The 24142-nt window shown below is 38.0% G+C and overlaps 3 protein-coding genes and 1 pseudogene across 4 annotated transcripts; 3 read left to right on the plus strand and 1 right to left on the minus strand.

Annotated features, from left to right (window-relative positions):
- Window positions 1–92: 92 nt before the first annotated feature.
- Window positions 93–4311, plus strand: LOC116288398 (acyltransferase PGAP2). 2 transcript variants are annotated; one of them, XM_031695186.2, is made up of 5 exons: window positions 93–502; window positions 1813–2071; window positions 2389–2495; window positions 2808–2916; window positions 3257–4311. In XM_031695186.2, exons 1-5 carry the CDS (start codon window positions 350–352, stop codon window positions 3394–3396), a joined length of 768 nt encoding a protein of 255 aa, XP_031551046.1. In that variant the 5' UTR covers window positions 93–349; the 3' UTR covers window positions 3397–4311. The 2 variants fall into 2 exon arrangements, with proteins under 2 accessions (XP_031551046.1, XP_031551054.1); XM_031695194.2 differs by lacking the exon at window positions 93–502 and adding an exon at window positions 771–954.
- A 2321-nt stretch (window positions 4312–6632) lies between these two features.
- Window positions 6633–15729, plus strand: LOC116288388 (calpain-15). The gene is made up of 13 exons (XM_031695175.2): window positions 6633–7677; window positions 8382–8635; window positions 8828–9036; window positions 9136–9319; window positions 9632–9776; window positions 10285–10369; window positions 10912–11037; window positions 11416–11568; window positions 12090–12251; window positions 12582–12754; window positions 13121–13335; window positions 13441–13619; window positions 14480–15729. Exons 1-13 carry the CDS (start codon window positions 6780–6782, stop codon window positions 14646–14648), a joined length of 2952 nt encoding a protein of 983 aa, XP_031551035.1. The 5' UTR covers window positions 6633–6779; the 3' UTR covers window positions 14649–15729.
- Window positions 15730–16177: 448 nt separating this feature from the next.
- Window positions 16178–20684, plus strand: LOC116288379 (allene oxide synthase-lipoxygenase protein). The gene is made up of 5 exons (XM_031695165.2): window positions 16178–16379; window positions 17089–17230; window positions 19650–19755; window positions 19998–20082; window positions 20561–20684. The coding sequence occupies exons 1-5, from the start codon at window positions 16295–16297 to the stop codon at window positions 20569–20571; spliced, it is 429 nt and encodes a 142-aa protein (XP_031551025.1). The 5' UTR covers window positions 16178–16294; the 3' UTR covers window positions 20572–20684.
- Window positions 20685–21150: 466 nt separating this feature from the next.
- Window positions 21151–23570, minus strand: LOC148906187 (uncharacterized; annotated as a pseudogene).
- Between the last annotated feature and the right edge of the window lie 572 nt (window positions 23571–24142).

A 24142-nucleotide genomic window follows, 5' to 3' on the forward strand; every position in this document is an offset into this window, starting at 1 on the left:
AATACATAGTTAGAGTTTGGGAGGAGCGCTTTCTTCTGAGGCCTAGGCATGTAGTTTGGGCTACCTGTGTCGGTCCATGCCATGCGCTCGTTCATTGACAAGGTGATGCGATTTGTGTTTCCCTGAGTGTCAGTTCTTTTAACGCCAACTAATGTAAAGGATCAATTCAATTCATTATAATCATGAATAGACTAGCATTCCATAACAAACATCTTATTCTGGACAGGCGTTAAAAGATCTATACTTAGTTAGCACAAGTCAAACACGAGACCACGAAGCAAAGGCCGGCCCGGTCCGAACTGAGTTCCAGAATCATTTATCAACCAAGGAACATAAGCATCATCCGAAGATGGTCATGCCCGACATTCAGGGTCCTCTTATCAACATAGACGTTTGTTTTGTCTATAAAATGATTGCTCTTATGCCATTCACGTCAGCCATTCTTTGCATATGTTTCGCTGTTTTACTACACTTTGACGAGGTCACAAAAACTCATTGTAAGGTAAGACTTATGAGGACTTTAGGACTTTACTGTCAAAACTCCAAAAATCATTTTCAGCAGAGGGAAAGATAATATTATCTTTTTACGCAAAAAAAAAAATAATATATATATATATATATATATAAGGACTCATTTGGTTTTGTTTTTAAAAGAGCAAAATTGGTTTTGTTTTATGACCGCTGTAGCCTCTCTGTGGGTGCAATGGTTACGTGTTTTGATATGTAAATTCATGTAAATAAATTAATAAATAACTGATTGTTACAGTAAATATACTCGTTACGGTTCACACCTTTCATGATATGATTTCAACCAGTATGCGGAATCCATTGTTGGAAGTCGATTGCGTTCTCCTTACCGGGATTATTTGTCTTTTGCCTTTAGTATCAAGTGTATCTTGCGTGCTTCTTTCAATTTTGTTGCATTTTGATGAAGTTACGAAGTCCCATTGTAGGGTAACCGAAGTATATTGATTTTTACAATTTTATATCAAATTATAGATGGTTAATAAGGACAAGGGTGAATGATTAATGAGAAAAAACACAATATTGTAGTTTATTATATTGAATTTGTCTACCCAGAAGTCTTTAAATAAGATACAGAATATTTGTCCTCTTTTGTTATTGTAATTTGTATTTTATAAAAGAAATTAAACACTTGCTTGCTTGCTGTGCTGTGTACAGGACTTTATAAAGCACTAAGGGGATTGGCAGAACACTCAAAAAGTGTCCAGAAGCACTCTGCTATGCATTGTGCTTCTCCTAACATTCTCTCGTGTTCTGCCAACCCCCGTGTGCATTAGGACTGCACACAGCACACACACACACTTTTTCTATTTCTTCAATAAATTAAAAACTAATTAAAATCTGTTTTTAAAAAAACGGTATAAGACTACATGATTTCAGCACTTGCTGAAAGTCAAGTAGGACTACAGAACAGGATTACTGAAAATTAAGACTCATTATTTATCTGCTCCAAATGGTGATCAAACATGAGCACAAGCACACCTTGTTTTTATTTTTTCAATACTAAACTTGTGTTGTCTATATATTGAGTTGGTATTAATTTAGTCAGGGTAGTTTAATGTTTAACCGGGGGTTTGCTGATCTTGTCCTATCAGACCAATCGCTAGGGGTGGTTTAATAGTTCAAATGAACCCCCCTCTCCTCCTATACAAAAAAATGCAATAAGATCCATCAACACAGTAAAATGTTTATCAAAAATTGGCATAACTAGTTAACAAAAACAAACACTTCCCTTTCACTTTGTCCTAGTGATAGGCCTGTATATTTATATTTATTTTATATTTTTAGGTCCCTAACTATTTGCCATCCATAAGTGCAGCCACAGGAGACTACTCACCTGAGAAATACATCTGGAGAATAGGCATTGCATATCATTCATTTATGCGCTTAATAGTAGTTATTCTAGAGCATAGAATACTACATAACAGAATCATTGGTACACCTTCTACGTGGTTTGTATGGATGACAAGGATTAAGTCTCTTCTCTTGGTTGTTGAGAACTTCGCTCTTTTGATGCTAACATATGTTTCCTCCGATGATAATTATAGTAAGTAGAAGTTACTAACATTGATTCTAATGATTATACCCTGTGGGAAATGGGGGAATTTTTTTTTTTTTTTTTTTTTTTCAGTGTTGAGAGACAGGATTTCTATTAATGTGGTCATTCAAGTCACGTGAAGGTTTAACCATTTGTAGGCAGCACCTTCAAAGTTATTTTAGTCCCTGAATGATGCTTTGGCCAGCAGGGATTGAACCCTGGCAGCCTCAAAACATTGAATTAAAATAATAGATTAAATTTAATTTTTTCTAATAAATATTTGAGAAGATAAAATATTTTTATTTATCTTGAAAATATATCAACAGGTGTGCATGAAAAGAGCTTCATCCTTTTCATGGTGGCAGGAATGATTCACATGCTTTTGTCTTGCTTTCTACGTTATAAGTCTTCAAAATCTCCAAAGTCACACGAGGTAAAAAGCAGTGTTCAGACAGTTTTTTCTGCAGGTTTACTTCAACACTACAGTGTAATGTCATTAGGTTTTTCCTTGTTTCACAAATGCAGGCATAATATAAAATTAACACACCATGGGCGAGAAGGAAAGAATATAATTTGTTGAGGTTAACGGGAAGAAACTCTGGCCCTTTTCCCCTATGTGAAACTCTGAATATTTAATGCACCGCTGACAAATTTAGCCAGTGCTAACCTACAGATTGAATTCAAATTAAGTGTACAAGATACCATGTACTAGACAATTATATGGTATTATCTAATATTGTTACAGGAAACAAAGTCATTCCGAAGGAAGGTAACACTGGTAGGGGTCAACTATGGCTCATTTGCATTAGCTGTGTACTTCTTCTTCAGACACAACTGGTATTGTGAGTCGGGAGGTATCCTTTGAAATATATATACAATTGTATACTTATGTTAGCATGGTACAAATACTTAGTAATCATACTTCATGCCATTTGTGTTATGAAAAATCAATGAAAGATAAATATGGGACTAACTTGTTAATATTTATACATGGTAAGAAACTTGGTGGACCATTGTTAGCATGTCAAAATGTCAAAGGGTTTGTGATAATGTTTTGTTGAAAGTCCTAGCCCTCACCTACATTGCTCTACACTTCCTCAAGGAATGAGAAAGTCTACTCTCTACTCTGTAAGAGTGGGTACCTGGTTGCTTAAAAATATTGTATGATCCTTAACATTGGTTACATCTCTGCAGTCTACAGCCTTTTTGCATTTTGTGAATATATAGTTGTCATTTCAAACATCCTCTTTCACTGTACTATTGTAGATGACTTAAAGGGTTTCAAACTCTTAATTGGACATCCAGTACCTCCAACAGCAACAAAATATAACTAAGAAGCTAGTACTAAGGATAGTTTTGGAGTGTAAATTTCCAGCTGAGTGGTGAATGTGACACGTAAAGCATGAGTGGACAAAATGGCCAGCCCTAAGCATTTGTTGGAACTTGAAAGAATGAAACAAACATGCACGGCAGTAAAGTGAAATTGTTTTTTTCTTCCTTTTCATATTTCTGCTTCATGTACTAGGCACCTATACTATATTATAGTCAAAAGAAAATAGAAAAATATGCCAAAGTCAGGTTACAGTAGCCTGTGTGAACACCAGACTTCAAAACATTGTTCTAACTGGCTCCTAAATCTGTATGTTTGTACTTATGCGAACTTTGTCATGCGCAGTACACTGTAGCCACCGACAAACTTACAAGTTTCAGGAGCCAATTAGGACACGGTACAGCACTAGTGGTTAATATATAATTAGCATACCAATTTAAAATGTCCCAAATTTTATGTAGATTTATGAACTAGTAATGAATTTCACAAGTTGTGTCAGCATGTCAATCATAAGCCAGAGGTGAATAAAAAATTAGGAATAAAAAGGATGAATTATGGATAATATCAATAACAATACGACCAATGAATTGGTGTTGATAGGGTTCAAGATAGATTGCCAGCAGATCAGATGGTGGTAGGTTGTAATTATGTATGCTGTTGGCAACAACCTATTAACACAGATTTGAGTGTTGTATTGTTCACTATTAACAAAATAGTAATTATCTTTTCAGTTATTCACATCAATGATATTTTTTCCATTTCCTGTTACTGATAGCAAATGTCAATACAATGTAAAATGTAATGAAATAATAATTACAGTGATAATCAGTGAGTACTTTGTTTTTCTAATTTTAATTTTAATTTTAATTTTGATTGTGATTGTGATTGTGATATTAAAATAAATAACATCCTAAAGCTACCTAGTAAGAAATGTTTTATAGTATATATAGCAGACATAGGGTTGTCAAAATAAGTTCCTTACAACTACATATAGCACCAGATATTTTTAATTCAACTCTCAACATCTCTGCTTTTACAAATTTGGCTTTCAGACTGTTCTTGTTTCACTTTAGTGTCCTGTTTCTTCAAATGCTTTTGACAACAAAATGTGATGTCAAAGGAGGCTTCATTGAATATACAAAACTTTTCTAGGGCAGTTAAGTATCCTATATAAAACATTGTCTTACTTAGGATTTCAAGAAAGGTTCTAGCAAAAAAATTCTCATAGTAATCAGTGTTTCAATTTCCATGTGATGGCAGCTAAACTGAAATGCCTCCTTTGACGTCACATAAAAATAACATATTGGAAGTATAAACCTTGATATCTCCAAGATGCATCACTCAAACCATATAAAAATATTTTTCTTTTCAATTTTTCACTTCATTTAGAATCGATGCTGAAAATTTTGAATTAGGTGTCAAAGGCACTTTAAACTGCTTTATGGGTTAAATGAGTAATCAAGTACTTTATGACCAGCTGACAAATTTTGACTGACATTTGGTCAATCATTGGCCAGAAAGCTGGCCAATCATTGGCTGACAATTGCCTGCTACATGGCTGCCAATCATTGGTGGACAGTTGGGGTTCTTAGTTTTCTGTGTATAAAATGTACATTTACATTGATTAAACAATTTTGCTAGAAAATTAGATGGAGGGATCGGTCAAGTGTGGGTCATGCAAATTTCATTAAAAATTATTTTTTAGATATGATGAGAATATTCGAAGATTTTTTCTAATAATTCGTTGACCGGAAATTCCAGGATTTTCTAGAAAGTATAACTTTTAAAAAGAAGATTGAGGATTTCCTAGAAAACTTCATGATTTCTCTAAATAATCTTCCCTTTTCAAAAAGTGTGTCACTGGGGAAATTTCCAATCTATTACCCAACACGTGGGGGAGGGGGGAGGGTTCCTAGAAAACTTCAGGATTTTGCTAAATAATCTCTTTTCAAAAAGTGTGTCACTGGGGAAATTTCCCATCTATTACCCAACACGGGGGGGAGGGTTCCTAGAAAACTTCAGGATTTTGCTAAATAATCTTCTCTTTTCAAAAAGTGTGTCATTGGCAAAATTTCCCATCTATTACCCAACCCTGGGGGGGGGGGGGGGGGGGGGGGGTACTGGGTACCCAACATAGATGTTGAATCTCCTTAAGGAAATACATCCACCCACACCTAAGATTGGCCAGTACAATGTTCGGTTATAATGGTGCTGATGAATTGATATATTAAGGACACAGAAGGGCAAGAGAAAAAGTGCCTAATATTTAAACTAAGGTATCCTAATAATATAGAGGTTGCATAAATACATGATGATTTTGCCAGGTCCTACTATGAATATGTGTCCATAATATAGAGGTGCCCATAAGGAGATTTGACTATTGTAGAATCCCAAAACGTGGCTTAGGAGCAAAGGGGAATATTCCAATCTGTCCCTGTCTTCTGATCCACAAATAATGCCAAAATTGAGCCCATAGCTAGAGCTTCTTTCTCAGATGAAAGGTATATAATGCAAGAGGGTAACAGATGTGATAATAAGTAGTTCCATTATCACCTGTAGCAGGAATAATAACTTATAATAACATGAAACTCCCTTTCTTACAATCATTGCTGGGTTTCACTTGATGACAATTTGCATCAGCTGAATCACAAGTTTTCCATAAAGTTCTTTCTGGCTGACAACACGTGATGGTCAGTGCTTGACCAATGAAATTCAAAGACTTCTCAGCTGATCGAAATTAATTTCAATGAAAAATACTCTGCCAATTTTCCCCCAATGATTATCCCTTTTTCCACAAAACAACCTCTTTATTTAATCTCGGACTTTCAAAGAATCGAGATCGGCAACTAAACGATGAAAACTCACAAAATTTGAAGGAATAAGCACGAAACTTGGAAACCGGAAGTGTACGGGGAATTTCCCGTTCAGCCATTTGACAAACATTGAGCTTCAATGACTATTTCCGGTTTCGTATGAGGTCACCTCGATTCCAAAGCGTCACCAATTTCTACCCGGGGTAGGGTCAAGTCGACTAAAATTAAATATTAATAAAAAGAAAAATTGTCTGCTTTGGCTAGAAAATCATTACAAAGCGATTAAAATTAAGGTCAGGTTAATTTACTCCCAAAGGCTTGGGATTTTTAAGAGGTTCTTTTTTAGTTTAAAAAAAAATTGTTTTCTATGATTCTCTCTTCTCCCCCAGGGGATTTTTTTCATCGATAGTGAAATTCGTCGAAAAACGTGAACGTACAAATGTTTATAAATTCAGTACGTAAATCGCTGAATAATGGTGCTAAAGATATCGGTGATCTAGGTTTGTAGATGATGTCGATATTACAAGCTTTGCATATAAGGAAAGAAAGAGTGGCTTAAACAAGGCATTTTTATATGATGGGAATAACAATGTCGACATCTCAAGAAGAAATACTATGGACTTGTAGCGAATGTACATTGGACAACAAAAGCAATAACGATGTTTGTAAGGCTTGTGGTCATAAAAGAGCAGAGAATAATACATATTGGATTTGCAGGACGTGTGGTGTAAAAAATCCAGAAGGCAATTCACGATGTAGTGGGTGTAAATGTGCAAGAACACAAGCGATCGAGTCAAGTGCTTCTACTTTGAATGGAGTTCACAATCTTTTTAGACGTGTTGTTGGAGGCAAAAAACCATGGAGTTGTGTTAAATGCACTTTAGAAAACCCTTCATCTATAGAAAAGTGTACAGCTTGTGGTAATCCTAAGGAAGATATAGTAATACCTGACCCAGACGACGAAGAATTACATTCATCTGGCTTACCTTCTAGGTCGAATCGTCAAAACGAATATTCATCTTCTGAGGGACAATCTCAAAGAGCTCAAGAAAGGTTGTACCCAAATTTAGAGATAGAAATCCCAAAAATTGATGTTGACACTCATGTAGCTCAGCAAAGTCCCGAACTGATCGTTAAGTGTCCAAAATGTCGGACTCTTCTTCTTGATAATGTTGGATTATGTTGTACTGTTTGTGGAACGAGATGTGAAGATGAAGGTTTTAAGCCCAGACCCTTCCCTTCATCATCTATTGCTTCCACACCAGAGTCAACACCACCTTCTATTCCTGGAATGTGGAACTGTCCAAGTTGTACTTTTACTAATGAAAATTCTAGGTTGAATTGTGAAATGTGTGATACTAAGAAGGCCGCAGGTAGCACAGGTTTTGAAACAGCTGATAATATTGTACCAAGAGGAGTGTGCCCTTCGTCTATTAATGAACCTTCCACTTCAGGAATGGGTGCAGCGCATGGTAGGTGCATTTGTGGTACAGGTACTTATTCACTAGCTTTAAGTTTAACCCAACAGAGTTCTAAAAATGATATTTCTAAATATTGCAATTTGTTTTGACACCATCGATATCTATGCTAAAAATGTCTTTTATAATTTAGGAAGAGGACTGTAGAGGAATGGGGTGTGGAGATGTTTAAAGTGACTGTATACTAACCAGTACATTCTACTCTAAATTAATTCTCAATGAAAGAGATCTTTCCATTTTAGTAGGGGAAAGTTTGAACAATTTTGAATGATTACTAGAAAAAAATAAAAAATAAATCATTCATAAATATTATATATAAATATAATAATATTAAAAATATAAATCTTTGAAAATCTCCTCAACCCAACCATTCCATCTCACTCTCCCATCCACATGCACATATAACTGTTTAAAATAGATGTGTAAAGTTGCTAGGTAGTCTCAAATTTTGTAATTTTTTCTTGTCATACATTCATAAACTCCCCCTATTTTTGTTATTATTCCTTTTGAAAAATTCCCCATTTCCCTACCCTTTTTGCTTTCACATCACCATAAAAGGTATCTTGTACATCAAATCATTAAAATCAAAACAGAATTGCGGCTTTAAATGCAAGAGCTTAGGAAAAAATCACATACATTGAGTTTTGTTAGCTAAATAATTTATCTAATTATTATCAAAATTTTGTATTTTTATATAGTTTGGAAATGCACTTCATGCACTTTTCACAATTCTCAAACCTCATTAGTGTGTGAGGTCTGCGGCAAAAACAAAGAAGAGACCACAGATTCACCACAGTCGATAGAGGATAGTGCAGAGGATAGCTTTCCATCTTTTAGTCCCACAAGAATTACATTTCAAAGGCAGACAAGCATGTCAGTAGAATCTAGAAGAAAAAGGGACGAGAACTATGCTAAGGAACAATGGAACAGAATTACAAAATACTGCAAAAAGGTAAGTGTTGAGCAGATTACTTAGAAGCCAAGAGGCCTGCAGTTTTAAGGCCATTTTGTCAAAGTTTCAACCTCAAAACTCGATTCTATTGACACATGCAGTTACAGCTCTTAGTTTAGCCAACCAGAATGCACACTAGCTTTCAGTACATATCTTTTTAACCTAACGATAGTATGATATTTTTTTTTTTAGCTAGGTATACCATTTGTGGATGACTCCTTCCCACCTGCTGCCAAGTCACTGTACTTGCGCCCGCGCCACTCAGATCATCCCCGTGTTACCCAGTGGTTAAGACCAGATGAAATAGATAACTTCAGTCATGAAAGAAAGAAACTTCCTTGGGCAGTGTTCAGGAATCCAAGGCCTTCAGATATCATGCAAGGTGTTCTAGGAGACTGCTGGTACGTTGTACTTATAAGTAACTATTATAACTAAAGATTAACACTTGCGAAACAGTTAATTTTGAATATCCTGACAAGCATCATACTTTTTTTTGACAGGTTTCTTAGTTCTTTAGCTGTGCTAGCTGAGAGACCTGATCTTCTTGAAAAGATTCTAGTTACTAGGGAAGTGTGCGAGGAGGGAGTATATCAATTGCGGCTGTGTAAAGATGGAAAATGGACAATCATCTTGGTAGATGACCTTTTACCTTGTAATGATCGTGGAAATCTTGTATACTCACAGGTAAATGTCCATGTTTATTTTTTCTTCCATTCATTCTCTCTCATTTCCAAACTGCAGAACTCCTATAATTAGAACTTCTGGGCCCAGTTGTACGAAGGCTGGATAGCGCTATCTGATGGATATTTTAATCTTATCCAGTGAATAAATTTATTTGCTAACAGCATCGACTTATCCATTTAGGATAAGTAAAGGATTTATCCATCAGATAGTGCTATTCACCCTTTTCTTACGAGTGGGCCCAGGAGTAACATGTTTCTTTAAAGCCATTATGATACTGTAAATTTCCCATGATAATCACCATGTTCATTCCAGGCTCACCGACGTCAATTGTGGGTCCCTTTAATGGAGAAAGCCATGGCAAAACTACATGGAAGTTATGAGGCTCTGTCGGCAGGAAGGTCCATTGAAGGACTAGAGACCTTAACTGGAGCACCTTGTGAGAGCATCATGCTACACAGTAAGAATAGAATATTAGCCAATTTTCTGTCAATTATCAGTATAATACTACTATTACTATATAATGTACCTACTGTTGTTTCCATGGTAGCCATTAGCATTACTATGGTAACCACTACTATTGCCATGGAAACCTCTCCATAACTGCGCATGCCCACTGACATTTCTTTTTAACAAATGCATTTTTTTGACTTTTATTTGAGTGGTATGTTGCATGCTTTGTAGGTCATACATATGGGAAGCATGGGTGGTGTAGCAGTGAGAGGTTCACCTCTCACCAATGCAACCCGGGTTCGAGTTCTGCTGGGCTTGATGTTGTATGTGAATTGAGTTGTTCATTGGTTCTCTCCTCTGCTTCTTGGGTATTCTGGGTTCTCCGGTTTTCCTCCCTCCGTAAAAATTGACTTCTAAATTCCAATTGGAATTCAGTGGCAGAAGAACCACTCTGTGGAAATGCCACTGCTAAATCCTATTTATTTTATTTTAACTTAACATTTTCCTTGTAACAGAACAGCCAAGCAGTTCTACAGGTGAAGGGGAGGACATAGATGTGGACATGATTTGGGTCAAGTTACTCAGCTCAAGAACTGCCGGGTGGGTAGAACTGCAATGCCAACCATGCTATAACTAAACAGTATGATGGTGACACTACTGGTAGTAGCCAGTGCTGATGGTGATGATGATGCCAATGATGGTGATGATGATGATGATGGTGGTGGTGGTGCTGATGATGGTCATGATGATGATGGTGGTGCTGGTGAAGGTGATAATGATGATGGTGATGGTGATGCCAATGATGGTAATGATGCTGATAATGGTCATGATGATAATGGTGGTGATAATAATGATGGTGATGATGGTGTTGGTGTTGCCGATGATTGTGATGATGATGATGATGATGATGGAGTGGTGGTACCGATAATGGTCATAATGATGATGGTGGTGCTGATGATGGTGATGGTGATGATGATAATGGGGATGCTGATGATGGCGGTGATGGTGATGGTGATGGTAATGTGGTAATGGCGATGATGATGGTAATAAGCTTCTAGACATCAGGTACTCCCTGAAGACCATTATATTATCCACTAGTAGTGCATTTAAAGTGCATTTTATCAACCATCTCAATCCATTAGATTTTTAATGGGTGCCTCGTGTGGTGGTGACTCAAAGCCTGAAGAAGAAGCAACATTTAACAACGTAGGTCTACAGACCCACCACGCCTACTCTGTTCTTGACGTCAAGGATGTTCACGGACACAGGTACAGTACCTCATCCAGTTTCTTATCTCTGCGTGCAATTCAGCTGAAACACAAGTTTAGCTCTAGTATTACACTATGCTTGTGTGTAATAGTGTTTTAATAGCCTAATAAAAGGATTCATTCATTCATAAAAGAAAGTATCTGTTAGATCTGCCCCAAGTCGAACTCTCTTGTCTCCCACGAGTCTTTTATTCAAGCGAATGGAAAAAATTGTCAAGCGCAACAAGTGAGCGACGAAGTCGTAAAAGGTCCATTGATCACCAGTAGAGATACACAGATCAAATTAATAATTGTTCAGTTGACACCATTGACGGGCAGTTTTTTACATCGTTTATAACTGAAAGTCAATAAAAAAATAACATCTCTTGTTTTACTCAGGTTATTAAGATTGCGCAATCCATGGGGTAGGTTCTCATGGAAAGGTGAGTGGTCTGACGCATCATCCATCTGGACGCCTGAGCTGAGACATGAGTTGATGGCACACGGGGCAGAAGAGGGCGTCTTCTGGATATCCCTGGCAGACTTTATGAAGTAAGTAAGGGAGAACTATTTCTTCGTAGTCGTAGACACCAGTGTGACGTGCAATACAAATGTTTAGTCCACAGTAAATGTAATCGTCTTTCTTATCTTTGACATTGGCCAAGAAGTGGGTTGTCGTTTCCTTCGGAAGTTCTGGGCCCGGTTGTACGAAGGTTGCATAGCGCTATCCGACGGAACGGATGAATCTTATTCAGTGGATAAATTTATTGGGTAACAGCATCGTCTTATCCGCTGGATAAGGATTTATCCATCGGATAGCGCTATTCACCGGCTTTCGTACAACTAGGCCCTGGGAATTACCGCAAAAGACATAGTTACGACACACTCACACACGCGCGCGCGCAATTTCATCAGTAATGCTTCTAAGTTAAAGCGCTTCTCGTGCAAAGCCCTTGGTGCTTTTGGTCAGGATTTTAAAATCATTAATCATTGGCGACCAAGATTGTTATGATTTTTTTTAATGAATAAAAATTACGATACACGTGCTAAGTATTGATAATTTATGTTTTCAGCTATTTCGACAGTGTGGACGTCTGCAAGATACGTGAAGACTGGGCTGATGTGCGTGTGACTGGCTGCTTTCCTCCATTTGCGCTGGGACCAGCTAAGGTTGCCATGGCAACTGTATTTGCACCGACAGAGCTAGATCTTTGTCTCTTTCAAGCTGGTATAAGGTGAGGTTTTGACCCTAGCCAATGAGCTGCGCGAGAAAATGTAACGATCTGGGACAGGTTTCATTTCTCCCTCGAGGTTTTGGGAGGGACGAGCAGAAAGAGAAAACAAAACGGGCCGACTCTTTCTTTCTTCTTTTAGTTTCCTAAACATTTCTTCTTTTGGGGGGAGGGGAGGGTGAAGTAGAGCTCCTAAATTCCCTAACAACCAACAAGAATAGAGGAAAACCCTCGAAACACAAAAGACTGAGTGAGAACCAACAAGCAACATTAACCTTACTCACCAAGATAACGGATCTGTCATTCCAATCACCAAATCTTGTTCTTTCCCAGAGGTGTTGCAGAAAACAAACGCTCTCCTCTCGACCTCTTGATCGTCGTGTGTCGTTCAACAGCGGCTGGCGACTCCAGTCCGAAGCCTGTTTCTTTTGTCATGAGAAGCAAACGCCAGGTGAAATCAAGCGTCATGTGCAGTGGGATCCTAGAGGAAGGCACTTACATGATAGGTAATATAATGAATCGGTTTTCGTGTGCGGGGTTCCTTTGGTGGCGCCCGCACGAGTGCATCATGGGCTATGCTAATGCATGGAGGTTTTAGTCATCATATCACGAAGTCGTACCTCACTTAACCTACCTCAAAGAAAAATGCTTGAGTAAAACCCAATACTCTTACAATTTTCACTCAAACGAAATTGAAGAGTAAGTTAATCTAGTCTAATGAATCTCTTCCTTTTAGACAAGAGGGAGCCGAGATCTAGAGGATTGGATTGGAGAAAGTGTCCCTTCCGTATTCCCTTCCCCTTCACAGACTACGGCATCCATCCTGTTCTACTCTAATAGAGAGCTCACAATGCTATTCTTTATTATTCCAGTGTGTACAGCATTTAACCATTGGACAATTAGCTCGGACAGAGAGCTCGCTGACCCTGAATTGATCAAGGCAGTTACAGACGAGGATAGTTTTCCAAGCTACGTGTTGGCTATACACAGTTCAAGGGCAGTACTCGTTGAACAGGTTCCAATGCCTGAGAATTGTCTGGCCGACTTTATGTTGGATGTAGTTATCAAGAACGGCAAAACACACGGGGTAAGGTTTTAGTGGTCCAGCACGGACAAACAAGGCTGTTGGGTGCAAACAGCGCTGCATAGAATGCTATATAATTAACACTGGTTCATGTGGATCTTATCATAGGGCATTTCTGGAGTAACGTGTTATTTCTTGGCTAAAGGCATGGCAGGGTTGATAGTGGTTGCAGAGAATCGCCGTCCCAACCATCACCTGTACGTGGACTGTGACTGCTCAGAGAGCTTCAATATCGTCTCAACAAGGGGCTCTTTGGTGGTTGCAGACAGCGTCCCTCCACTTCATCGGTATGCAACTTCGTATACTCCTATTGAGTAGACCCCTTTACCTTGGGCGTAATGTTTTGCCATTACAGACCACGTGTCATTCCCTAGAGTATCATTTCTTTGTTTAACGGTTGCGCATGTGAAGACACGTAAATATGGATACAACTCAAACAAAGAATATTATTCTCAAGAGAATAACACATTGTCTGAAATGAGAAAACGTTACGCCCAAGGTAAAGAGGTCCATTGCGTTGAAATCCCTGAAGCTTCGGATACACGGTTCAACTGCTGCAAGCAGCATCTCTAGCTCTGAAGAAGAGGGATTTCACATTTAAGTGATGTATATAGCAAAAAAAACTTCACAGTAGCATTGAACCGTAGCATAGGTACTTCCATAGAGCATCGAGCCAATTTCCATCAGTATCACACATTTAGCAAAGACATCTTAGAAAACGATTTTATTGCCCGCAATTTTATGTGTTGTGTGGGCTACCATAATACATGCAATGTTGTAACCGAAACCAATGTTTTCTACGAAAGGAAAGAAATGGAGGATCTCCTGTCATATCTAATCACGTTGCGCCATCTTAAATCATTTTCTCTTGCTTATATCGATTGATCATTCTCTACAGACAACAGTCATTAACCATACTGTATGTCTCTACCCTTGGCGCTAATCCTATTGTCGATCGATCCTTCTTCTTTTAACGTATAGCTTCAAAATAGCAGATATAATGGATGCATGCAAATGCGATGCAAATGAGACAACAAGAATTGTATCGACCAGATAGCCACACTTGTATGATTCTTAAAACAAAAGATTATCTTATTGTGGGTTCAACTGTAATAACAGCTATTGATATTGGTTTTGTTGTTCTCAGGCAAGTTCTTATACTTTTGACGCAACTAGAAGGAGCGGACGGATTTGCAGTGTCGCACAAGCTCAGTTTTCGTGTCATGGAAAATAATGGATTTGGTTCGTACGGTTCTCACCACATACCACCTCTGTCGCCTCTTACTGCTGGACTACACCGCGCTAGACCTCTGTGAAGGAACTTTGATATATGTTTAACCTGCAGTGCAGATATCTGCTCTCACCGCATATCACCTCTATCGTCTTTTACCACTGGACTACACCGCGCTAAACCTCTGTGAAGGAACTTTGATATATGTTTGGAGAAAGGAATTTTTCGTTCTCTGTTTTCATTTTTCCGAGTGCTTTTTTTTCTGATCATTTCAATCATTTAATCATCGTTGCTGTCGCCCCTGACATTATCTAACGTTCCTGAACCCTCTTTTGAAAAATACTGCATTAGCAGCCCTCTCGCGGCACCCATGCCACACATATATATACTATTGATGCATAGATTTCGGATACTGACACTGATGAAGTCGCATACTACTACCACAAAAATATTGACGTCTGGAAACGCAAACTTATTCCCCCTTACCTTAAGTGGGACAATTAGGAATGCTTTTACTTAACCCGTGTAATAGTTAGTAGACTAAAATAGAGGCTAGTACACACGTCTTATTTCCATTGTGTTCTTTCGTGTCTATTTAACTATTGCACATTAACAATCAATGTTTGTTTCACGGGCTAAGTAAACTCACTCTTACAAAAAATTAATTTAATATTTCAATTTCTAATTGATGCTTGTTTATCTTTAGTTGTTTTGCCATGACGAATTGTGTCTTAACGGGCACAAATCAAATGGCAAACTTTAAAAATTCCTAAAATGTGGTGACCATAGACAATTATGGTCCAGCAGCATTTTGTTCAGTAGATACTGGGAAAAGTATTTAAGTATTATATATCGCTTGTGGGGTCGTACGATTAAGGGAGGATCATAATAGGATCATAGAGAACTGGAAGGGGATAAGCTATACACTGACAGTTATGGAGGGGGGGGGGGTGGGTAAATAATGCAAATATGAGGAAATAGCAACCACCGAGTAAAATTATTTTTCAAAATGTAGAGGCCCTTTTGGATTTAGTTAATCTTTATGACTGATGTAACACCAAAAATCCTAGTCCCCTGGCGATTAATAATGACTGTTTCCTAAACACCAGACAATTTTATTAACGAGAACAAAACCTTGCATATGAAATAAAGTAATGTCGATCATTTGTCATCTGTCATGTTGCAATCAAAACCATAAAATCTATTTAGTAAAAACTAATCCTAATAATATACGTTTAAGATAATGATAATAATGGCAAACATTCATATATATGGGGGATTTAAATATTTAGCTAATTGCTGCATTTGCAGTCTCGACATCCAAGTCTATGTCCTTTATGTTCCTAAGTACTCTTCTTGTAGTTCTTGAGCCCCTCAGGCATAAGAGAGCCGTGATCTCAAAAGGGATAATAATAGTAATAATAATAATGATAATAATAATATTAATAATAATATCGCCAAAAAAGTCATGTCAGTGTTGCCTGGAAGCGTGAGTTGGCGGGATTGGTATTCCCTCCAATATTTAAACAGTGCTTCACGTTGCTAAGAAACAAGACGATAGACCAATTATGTAGCCGAGAGGGACCAACGGATACAAACGGTTTCCCCTAGGTACCACCCTCCTAAAAAGATCAGTGCATCTTATAAAGAAGAGTACGGGACAACCGTAACGCGCGCCTCTTGACTTTCTCATCGTGCTGAACTGCTGATAAGTTTTGAGCGATTATAAAGATGGATTTTTATAGCTTGAAAGCTGTTCTTGTAGTCTTCTGTTTGACTGTATGTGTTGAGTTCGCTCACCCGTCCATCCAAACCGGTAAGTGAATCAATTTAATGTCCGACGCCATAGCAGACTTTTTCATATCATAATAGTTTGTCTTGAGGAAAGCTTGCATTTGAACCTAAATTTGAGTTTTCTGAATATCATAAGACAGCGATCAGCCTGAGCTGAAACGATGAATAAACACTTATTTTCCTTTCGATTTTAACTCTTAACCGCTATGATATTCTCGAGTAATTACGTTAAAAGAGCGCCATTCGAGTGTATCTTTCCAATTTCTCGATTCTGAAAAGTATTATTGAATGAAAAAATGTTTCAAAAAGAAATTTGTTCGTATCGTTTAGTGATTCATTTTTTAAGAAAAACAAACGAAAAGCATTGGAACATAATGAATGGAAATAAACTGGAAAAGATATCGCGCCCAAATAACCGTTGCGTGAAATCAATATTCAAATTGAGTTGAACAAATATATTGGGCTGCTTTTCGACTCCAGCTGGTGTTTAGTGACCCAGTAACGCAACCTTGAAAGGTGTGAAAAACACCTTGGAAAAAGAACCTGTTCTATTAGGGTATGTCATTGTGGTTGATTCTCCTCTCTCCAATCTTTATTTTCAAAATTTTCGAGATGTAATTATTTGAAACACTACGGAATCAATGTCATGAACGTTGTCCACCAAAAAAGGCACGATTTACACCAAAATAATGTCACGTAATACCTAATGCACTCATTCTTAAAACCTCCAGTTCTCTACAGAATCGAAGTAGTAACGAGTGACGAGTGGGGAGCTGGGACAGACGCTAATGTGCATATCAAGATATATGGTAGTCTTGGAAACACAGACTCAATCAAATTGACTAAGGGTGGCAACCTATTTGAAAAAGGAGCGTGAGTATAATTGAATTTGTTTTGTAAATAGCGCAGCGCGGTTATACTAAAAATAGATGTCACGAGATCGGACCCCCCGCATGACTCAGACAAACAGAACACAAAGGTCATAGTAAATGTAAAGCGGTTTTCATTACGCTCGCTAGTTTCTTTATATTTTCTCGTCGTTTTTTTTGACAAAATGGTCAGTACGAAACATTGCTGCTGGGGAAGATGTAATAGTGATTCAAGATACCCCGATAGACTTCCACTTCTGTTACAAGGAGTTGCATTTGTGTTTGATAGTAATATGAATGACTGTGCTTTAAAAGACATTCGTTGTATTTTATGTAAAAGCACTGCCTTTTCATGACTTCCTGTGATAGAACAGACTCTTGGATCACACTTTGAATAGTGTGATCATGAAAAACCTTTAGACTCTTAATCTCTAGCAAACCATCTTCTTCCACAAGACCATCAGGAGAACATGCTAGCCAGGGGTATTTGGGATTAACCCACAATCCAGATGCCACAACTTGATGCTTTGTTTGAGCTTGGTATTTCAATATAGCATCGGCTTCATTTTCTAAGCCTCTTGCCATCCAAACAGACTGGTAGTTTTCACTCTCCATATTCCATTTGTAAGATGATATAAACTTCGCACTTCGACTGGCTGCACTTTTGGATCCATCAAGTACAAGTTTTCCAATCTTAACAGCTTCAAGGCATTTGGAGGCGGTTAGTCGAAGCCATCTCTCAGAGTGCCATTTTTCACTTTGGCTCTGTTGCTCTGTGTCAGAAAGTTGGGTGAGTGATGAGGGAGTTAAGTTCTTAACAAGGATTTCTACCTTCTCTCTTAACAAAGGCAAGCAAATATCGTCTACTGAGTAATCATTATATGAAACCTTCAGTTGTGTCGTCCACATAGAAATTTTCCCGGTCTTAGCATTTTCATATTGTAGCCGAGAGACAAAGTTATTGGTCATTGACGATGTTACCTGTCTGTATTGAGGCGGTCGTGGATCGAAATCTATAACTTGAACTTGTGTTTTCTTTTTTTTGGAGGGATATTTGGCATCTGAGAGTCTTTTGGGATTTTTCTTTCTCTTTTTTCCTTTGTTCCATGAACACTCCTGGCTAGTACATGGTGTAGTTACGATATGTCCGTGTTCTTTGACGTGGTCTAATAACAACAGCAAAACCGCAACTACGTGGCTGCATCGGCCAAGTTCTGACGCTTTGCATGGCTCACACGATGCATGTATAACTGCGCCACTTTGAATCGATAAAATTATCAATACGTTGTGAGGAAGATCTGTTTTCATTGAGGGCCAAACGTGCGCGCGAAGGAAATAATAACCACTGTTCTTGTTGTCAGTAACGTCGTGTACGAAGCCAGAGTCAACATATTTACGTCCGTTCTTGAAAGGCTTGTCAGTCATATGTCCGAGTCCGTGTCCCTTTGCTTCATCATCACTATCATCAGACGTTTGATCTACGACTTCACTTTCTGATCGTGATGGAAGTGATTCTAAAGCATAGAAATAAACGTGTCCATAGTTGAACTGCGCCGGTATGTCATTGGATGGAAAGTTTTTCCAGCCCGATGTAGGTATTTCAGGGACTTTATTCTTTGGCTCTTTGATTATTTTTCCGTCCTTGCTGTATTCCTTGGATACCTTAATATCGAGCCACCTACCTCCATCTATACTCGGATCAAGAATGCGGTAATTTCCAGCGTTTATACAATCCTGAACACGTGCGAGCAGTTCGCTACGCTTTCCAGTGACTTTTAGGCCTCTGCATTTAAGCCAACGCTTTAACTGGTAGACAGTATAGTTTCCCGGGTCAGCATCAAACCTGGATCCAGGAACTCCATCATTTTCAGTCAAGTTTGTAGCTGTTTTAAGTGGATTTAGATACGAAGTATTTATATTTGCAGTCATTCCTCTTCTACTGAGATGGTTTGTTTGTCTGAGTCACGCGAAAGGTATCATATTTCGTGACGTAATAACCGCGCTGCGCTATTTTGTAAATTAAGACTGTCTGCAAAGTTTTAACGAGACAATGAATATGTCACACCACTTGCGCGGTCACGGCACGGTACCGAAGATCGATGGGACAGACCGCATTTTGAATGATTACAAAATATGTCACGCATGGCTATGAAATATGTCACACGACGTACACGGTTACGGTACTGATGATCGATTACTGGACAGGCCGCATCTTGAAGTACTATGAAATATGTCACACATGATTATGAAATATGACACACCACATGCGTACGGTCACGGTACTGAACATCGGTTAGAATGCAGACTGCGTTTTGAATGACTACCAAACATGTCAAACATGACTATGAATTATGTCACGAACGACTATGAAATTTAATACGTGCACGGTCACCTACTACCAATCACACTTATTTTACTTATAGGCACGATGAGTTCGTATTCGTTGCCAAGTATGTCGGCAACCCTATCACCAAAGTCGAAGTGATGAGAGACACCAAGGGACTTTTTGATGACTGGAAACTTGACAAGGTAATGACCTGATTTCAGGCTACCACCATGTACAGTTAATAGAGCGTTTTCAACTCAAATGATAAGGCAGGCATATTGGTGTACCAAACAATAGAAACTTTCTGCATAGTTGTTGCATAAAAAAACTGTGCAGAAAGTTTCTATTGTTTGATACATGGTTTCTATTGTTTGGTAAATGAAATAACTGCAAAGTAAAGAGAGAAATACACATTAAAAAAATGTATTATTTAAAACAATTATAGATTCTCGTCAAAAGTAATGCACCTATAGTGTACAAGTTTGCCTTCAATGCATGGATTCCTCCGAACAAATGGATCAAAAGTTATGGTAAGCATACAGTAGGTTTTATTTCGTTTTGAACCTTGACACAGTCGCTTACAACCCCTCTCTCAGTTGCAAAAACAAGTATATTCTGCAAGGGGGAGGTTAAGAGCGACTGCGCATAGGCCATGTGCTAAGAATGTGATAATTTTTATTATTCAACGCTCCTAAGCAGTACTTGGGTAGCCTAGACACAGCCAAGTAACACTATGCTTCAGCTTCTTGTTAACAGGTGCACTAGACAGGATATATTTACTTGATTAAAATATATTTATTTTAGACAAATTTATCTTAGACAAATTTATTTTAGAAAAATTTATCTTAGAAAAATTTATCTTAAAAAGAAATCCTGGGAAACGTCGTCCCATTTTAAGGCCTATGTGGATTGTGCTTCCTTGGTTAGAACTCTTAAGCAATTGACAGCTCCTAATAAAACTTATACATTTTTACACTATCTTGTTCATGCTTTTTTTCCTTTTTTTAGGAGGAAAGTAGACCATCCCTGTACCAGATGTACATCTTAGAAATATAGTTTAAAAATTTAAAACATAAATGATTAGCATTAAATGTAAAGGGGATTCACCACGTAATAAATTATGTAAGCTACTGAGAGGTTCAAGAACTTTAATCCGTTCCTTTCCTAGAGTGGGGTCCTTGTGTTTATAGAAAGCCTAAGCAAAGCCTAGTTATGTTAGGCTGCTCGAAATTGCCCATCTTCTTTATGGTAGCATGGGCACGTATTGGTTTACCACTAACCTCTCACTACTAGCTGTGGTTCAAGGTCGAGTCCCAGCTCATAGTACTGAGATTGATAACTATGTAGTGTTTTCATAAGATTGGGATCCCTGTGTCTATACCAAGCCCAGTTGAAATTTCTTTGCTGGTGTTGTTCTTCCTAAATATCATGTGATTGAGTGTTTTTATGTGATTGGGATCCCTGTGTCTATACCAAGCCCAGTTGATGATGTTGTTCTCTACCATCATGGAACAAATACAGGAATATTCCCATCTGCAACAAAGCTATCCAAGCAAGCATGGTGTCCAGGTTTCTTGCATTTCTGAAACGTACCACTCACGTAAGAACTATAACTATTTTGCATATTTGGTGTGACAGACCATGACTGCGCATGCTTGAGAATTTCTTTTCCATATCGATTTCTCGCAAACATACCCGGACTAAAAACTGTATTGATCCAATAACCCCTGTGTCGTGTTTCGGGCTCGCTTTAATTGTGTCTTGTCTCAGTACATATGAATATGCATGAACCTATTCCCCCTAATTAACATACATCACACCCTGACTTTTGCTTTGGTGATACTGTTAGATTTCTGTAAATCAGATGGAAGAAACTGGGGGCAGGTTAAGAATGATATTCCATAAAGTTCAAAAGATATTTCAGCATCTCTGACAATAGCTACTCCCCCAGTCATTAATTTTGTCTTTGGGTCATAATATGGAGGTTGAAAATTAGTTATGCTATAACCATATTTCTTAAAATGTTCAATTGTCTCTCTTTCACCAAATGTTTTCATATCTGAAGAGAGAACAGCTAGATCTCCATCTATATCCCAAGGAAGAAATCCATCATATTTGACAGTTCCTAAAACTGAGCCACAGTCGAGTTCAAATGAAATATTATGCTTGTCAGAAAATGTCTGTATAAATCGCATAAGTTCAGCATATCGTTCCTGGCAGCACACCGGTAATAAAAAAGACCTTGATAAATCCCTGGTGCATTTTATGTCAATGTCTTTACATGAGAAGGAGTGTTTTACACCAACCGGAAGCAACACTCGATTCAGTTCCCACTTCCTGGCTAATTCCATCCATACATTTCTGTCTTTTTGTTTCGCAAATGTAGAATAATCTGTTGTAAAGTACATAGCATCTGGACAGCCCATCAAAAGGTGGCCACTTTTAATTAATCCAAGAAAGAGATCCTCAAATATAACTTCATCTTGAAGGGTTGTATCAAAATTTAACAAAGCCTTCTTAGCAACAAAAGGGCCTTGCAAGTAGTCACAAAACATGCATTCATTCCTGGAATAGAAATACCCCTCTGGAAGCATCCCATTTGCCAGTGACCAGATAGGTTGCGGAAAGACCCACCAGCAACACCAACTTTAGGGATTTCACTGACAACACGAATTTGCCTCTCAAGCTGACAAAGCCATGAAAAGTGAACCACATCTCTTGCTATGACTACATAAGGTGTAGAAGCCTTAGAAATCAACAAGTTCCAAGTGGTTGCCGAACGTTGAGCATTACTGATCATAACTACATCCACGTTCTTGTATCCCTTGGAATGCTCTTTCAGATCATTACTTCTTGTTGCTAAGTAAACTTGTACAGTTGGATATGTGTCTGAAATACCTTTTAAAACATTCTTTACATGTTTTTCATCTTGTTGTGAATATGCTATAGTATTAATAAGGATTGTTATAAGGGATCTGATTGGTTTGGCATCGGTACATTTTATCATTGCCCAACCCTTTTCATAATATGAATAACCTTCCTTTGCCCCCTTGTATATTTCTGGACAAACTTCAACCTTTGTTACCTCTGTATTGTTTGTCACCACTGTTTTGTTTGTCACCTCTGTTTTCTTTGTCACCTCTGTTTTGTGTGTCACCACTTTTTTCTTTGTCACCTCTGTTTTCTTTGTCACCTCTGTTTTCTTTGTCAATGAAGTTAATTCGATTCTTTCATCCAAGCGATGAATAATTTCTTCCAGCTTGAGGATAGTTTTCATATTTGGTGATTTTCCATCGATGTTCATGTCAACCCATAACTGTTGGTGTATTTCCTTGAGGTCTTTGGCGATTCCTCGCTTAAACAAAACCACATCATACCTATTGGAAAGAACAAACTACTGCTCAGTAATATTAAACAAATTACACTGCACACACTGCATTGATTTCGAAGTTTAAAAAATAAATCATCCTCGGATAAGTAAGTTTTACATAGTCTTTGACAAAGGAGCAAAAGGCACAACTCTACTAACTAGGCTTGAAATCATATTTCTCGCAATCGAATAAAGCGATTTCTTTCCGTTTCTCAGAAGGACTAGTGGAATGGTAATACAACTCTACGAGCCAAAAAAGGCCTTTCCTAGTTCAGAAAGGAAAGGTTTCGGTCACATGAACTAATTGTATTGGATTGTTTACGTTTTTGGTGCAAAAAAGGTTCCAATGGGAATCAACTTCGAAACGCTTCCGTAAGAATAGTCGAATCTTCGTTAACTTGAAAACGATCTTATGAACTTTAAGTACTTTTTAACCATTTTTTAAACAAACGTCTGGTTTCGCCTAAAATGAAATGTATAAAATAATGACGTGACGTTACTGTGTTGCTATGGCAACTCCGATCTTCATAAACTGTATTTCATGTTAAACTTGAATCTCTCTCCTGACATGTCATAACACTTTATTTGAAATTAGCTTATTATTAAGCATTTCCTGTTCAAACTTCGAAGGTACGCCACAAACAAAGCCCAGTCGAGCCACCTTAAGAAAGAGTGGCGCTTATATGAACAGCGTTGCGTTATGCATGTCACACTACTTGTCAACTTGCAGTCACAACACGACAAGATAGGGAAATATTCATTATATCGGAAATTTGATACAATCAAATTGTACACCACTGGCTGTACACTCCAGGACAGTAGAATGAATATCTTTTTAATGATTTAAAACTTCTGTGATTCACACCGCTATTGCAATTTTGAACTTTTTAGCGACTAAATATTAGAGTTGATATAGCTTGCCTTATGATGTGGTGAAAATCACGTAAATCGAATTGACAAAGTGACCTTTTTGAATGAATTTGTCAGAAATTAGGTCATAATCCCTTAAAAGTGCTTCACAAGCCGGCGAGAACATTTCGTTTCCGGAACTTTTCAAATACGATGACGTCATGATTGTCATGGAACATGGCGGGGAGGCTAAAAATTCACCGCGGGCTCAATTTCAACTTCGATGCGCATGCTCAGATGTGCAATGAAGCGTTTTTGCCGCCTCTGATCGGACTAGTGTGGACGCGAAACATTTTCTCCGTTTTCATGTG

The sequence above is a fragment of the Actinia tenebrosa genome, unplaced genomic scaffold (genome assembly GCF_029948245.1).
Source record: "Actinia tenebrosa isolate PJP-AT-01 unplaced genomic scaffold, QUT_ActTen_1.0 PGA_scaffold6__47_contigs__length_16458017, whole genome shotgun sequence".
Taxonomy (NCBI): Eukaryota; Metazoa; Cnidaria; class Anthozoa; order Actiniaria; family Actiniidae; genus Actinia; species Actinia tenebrosa.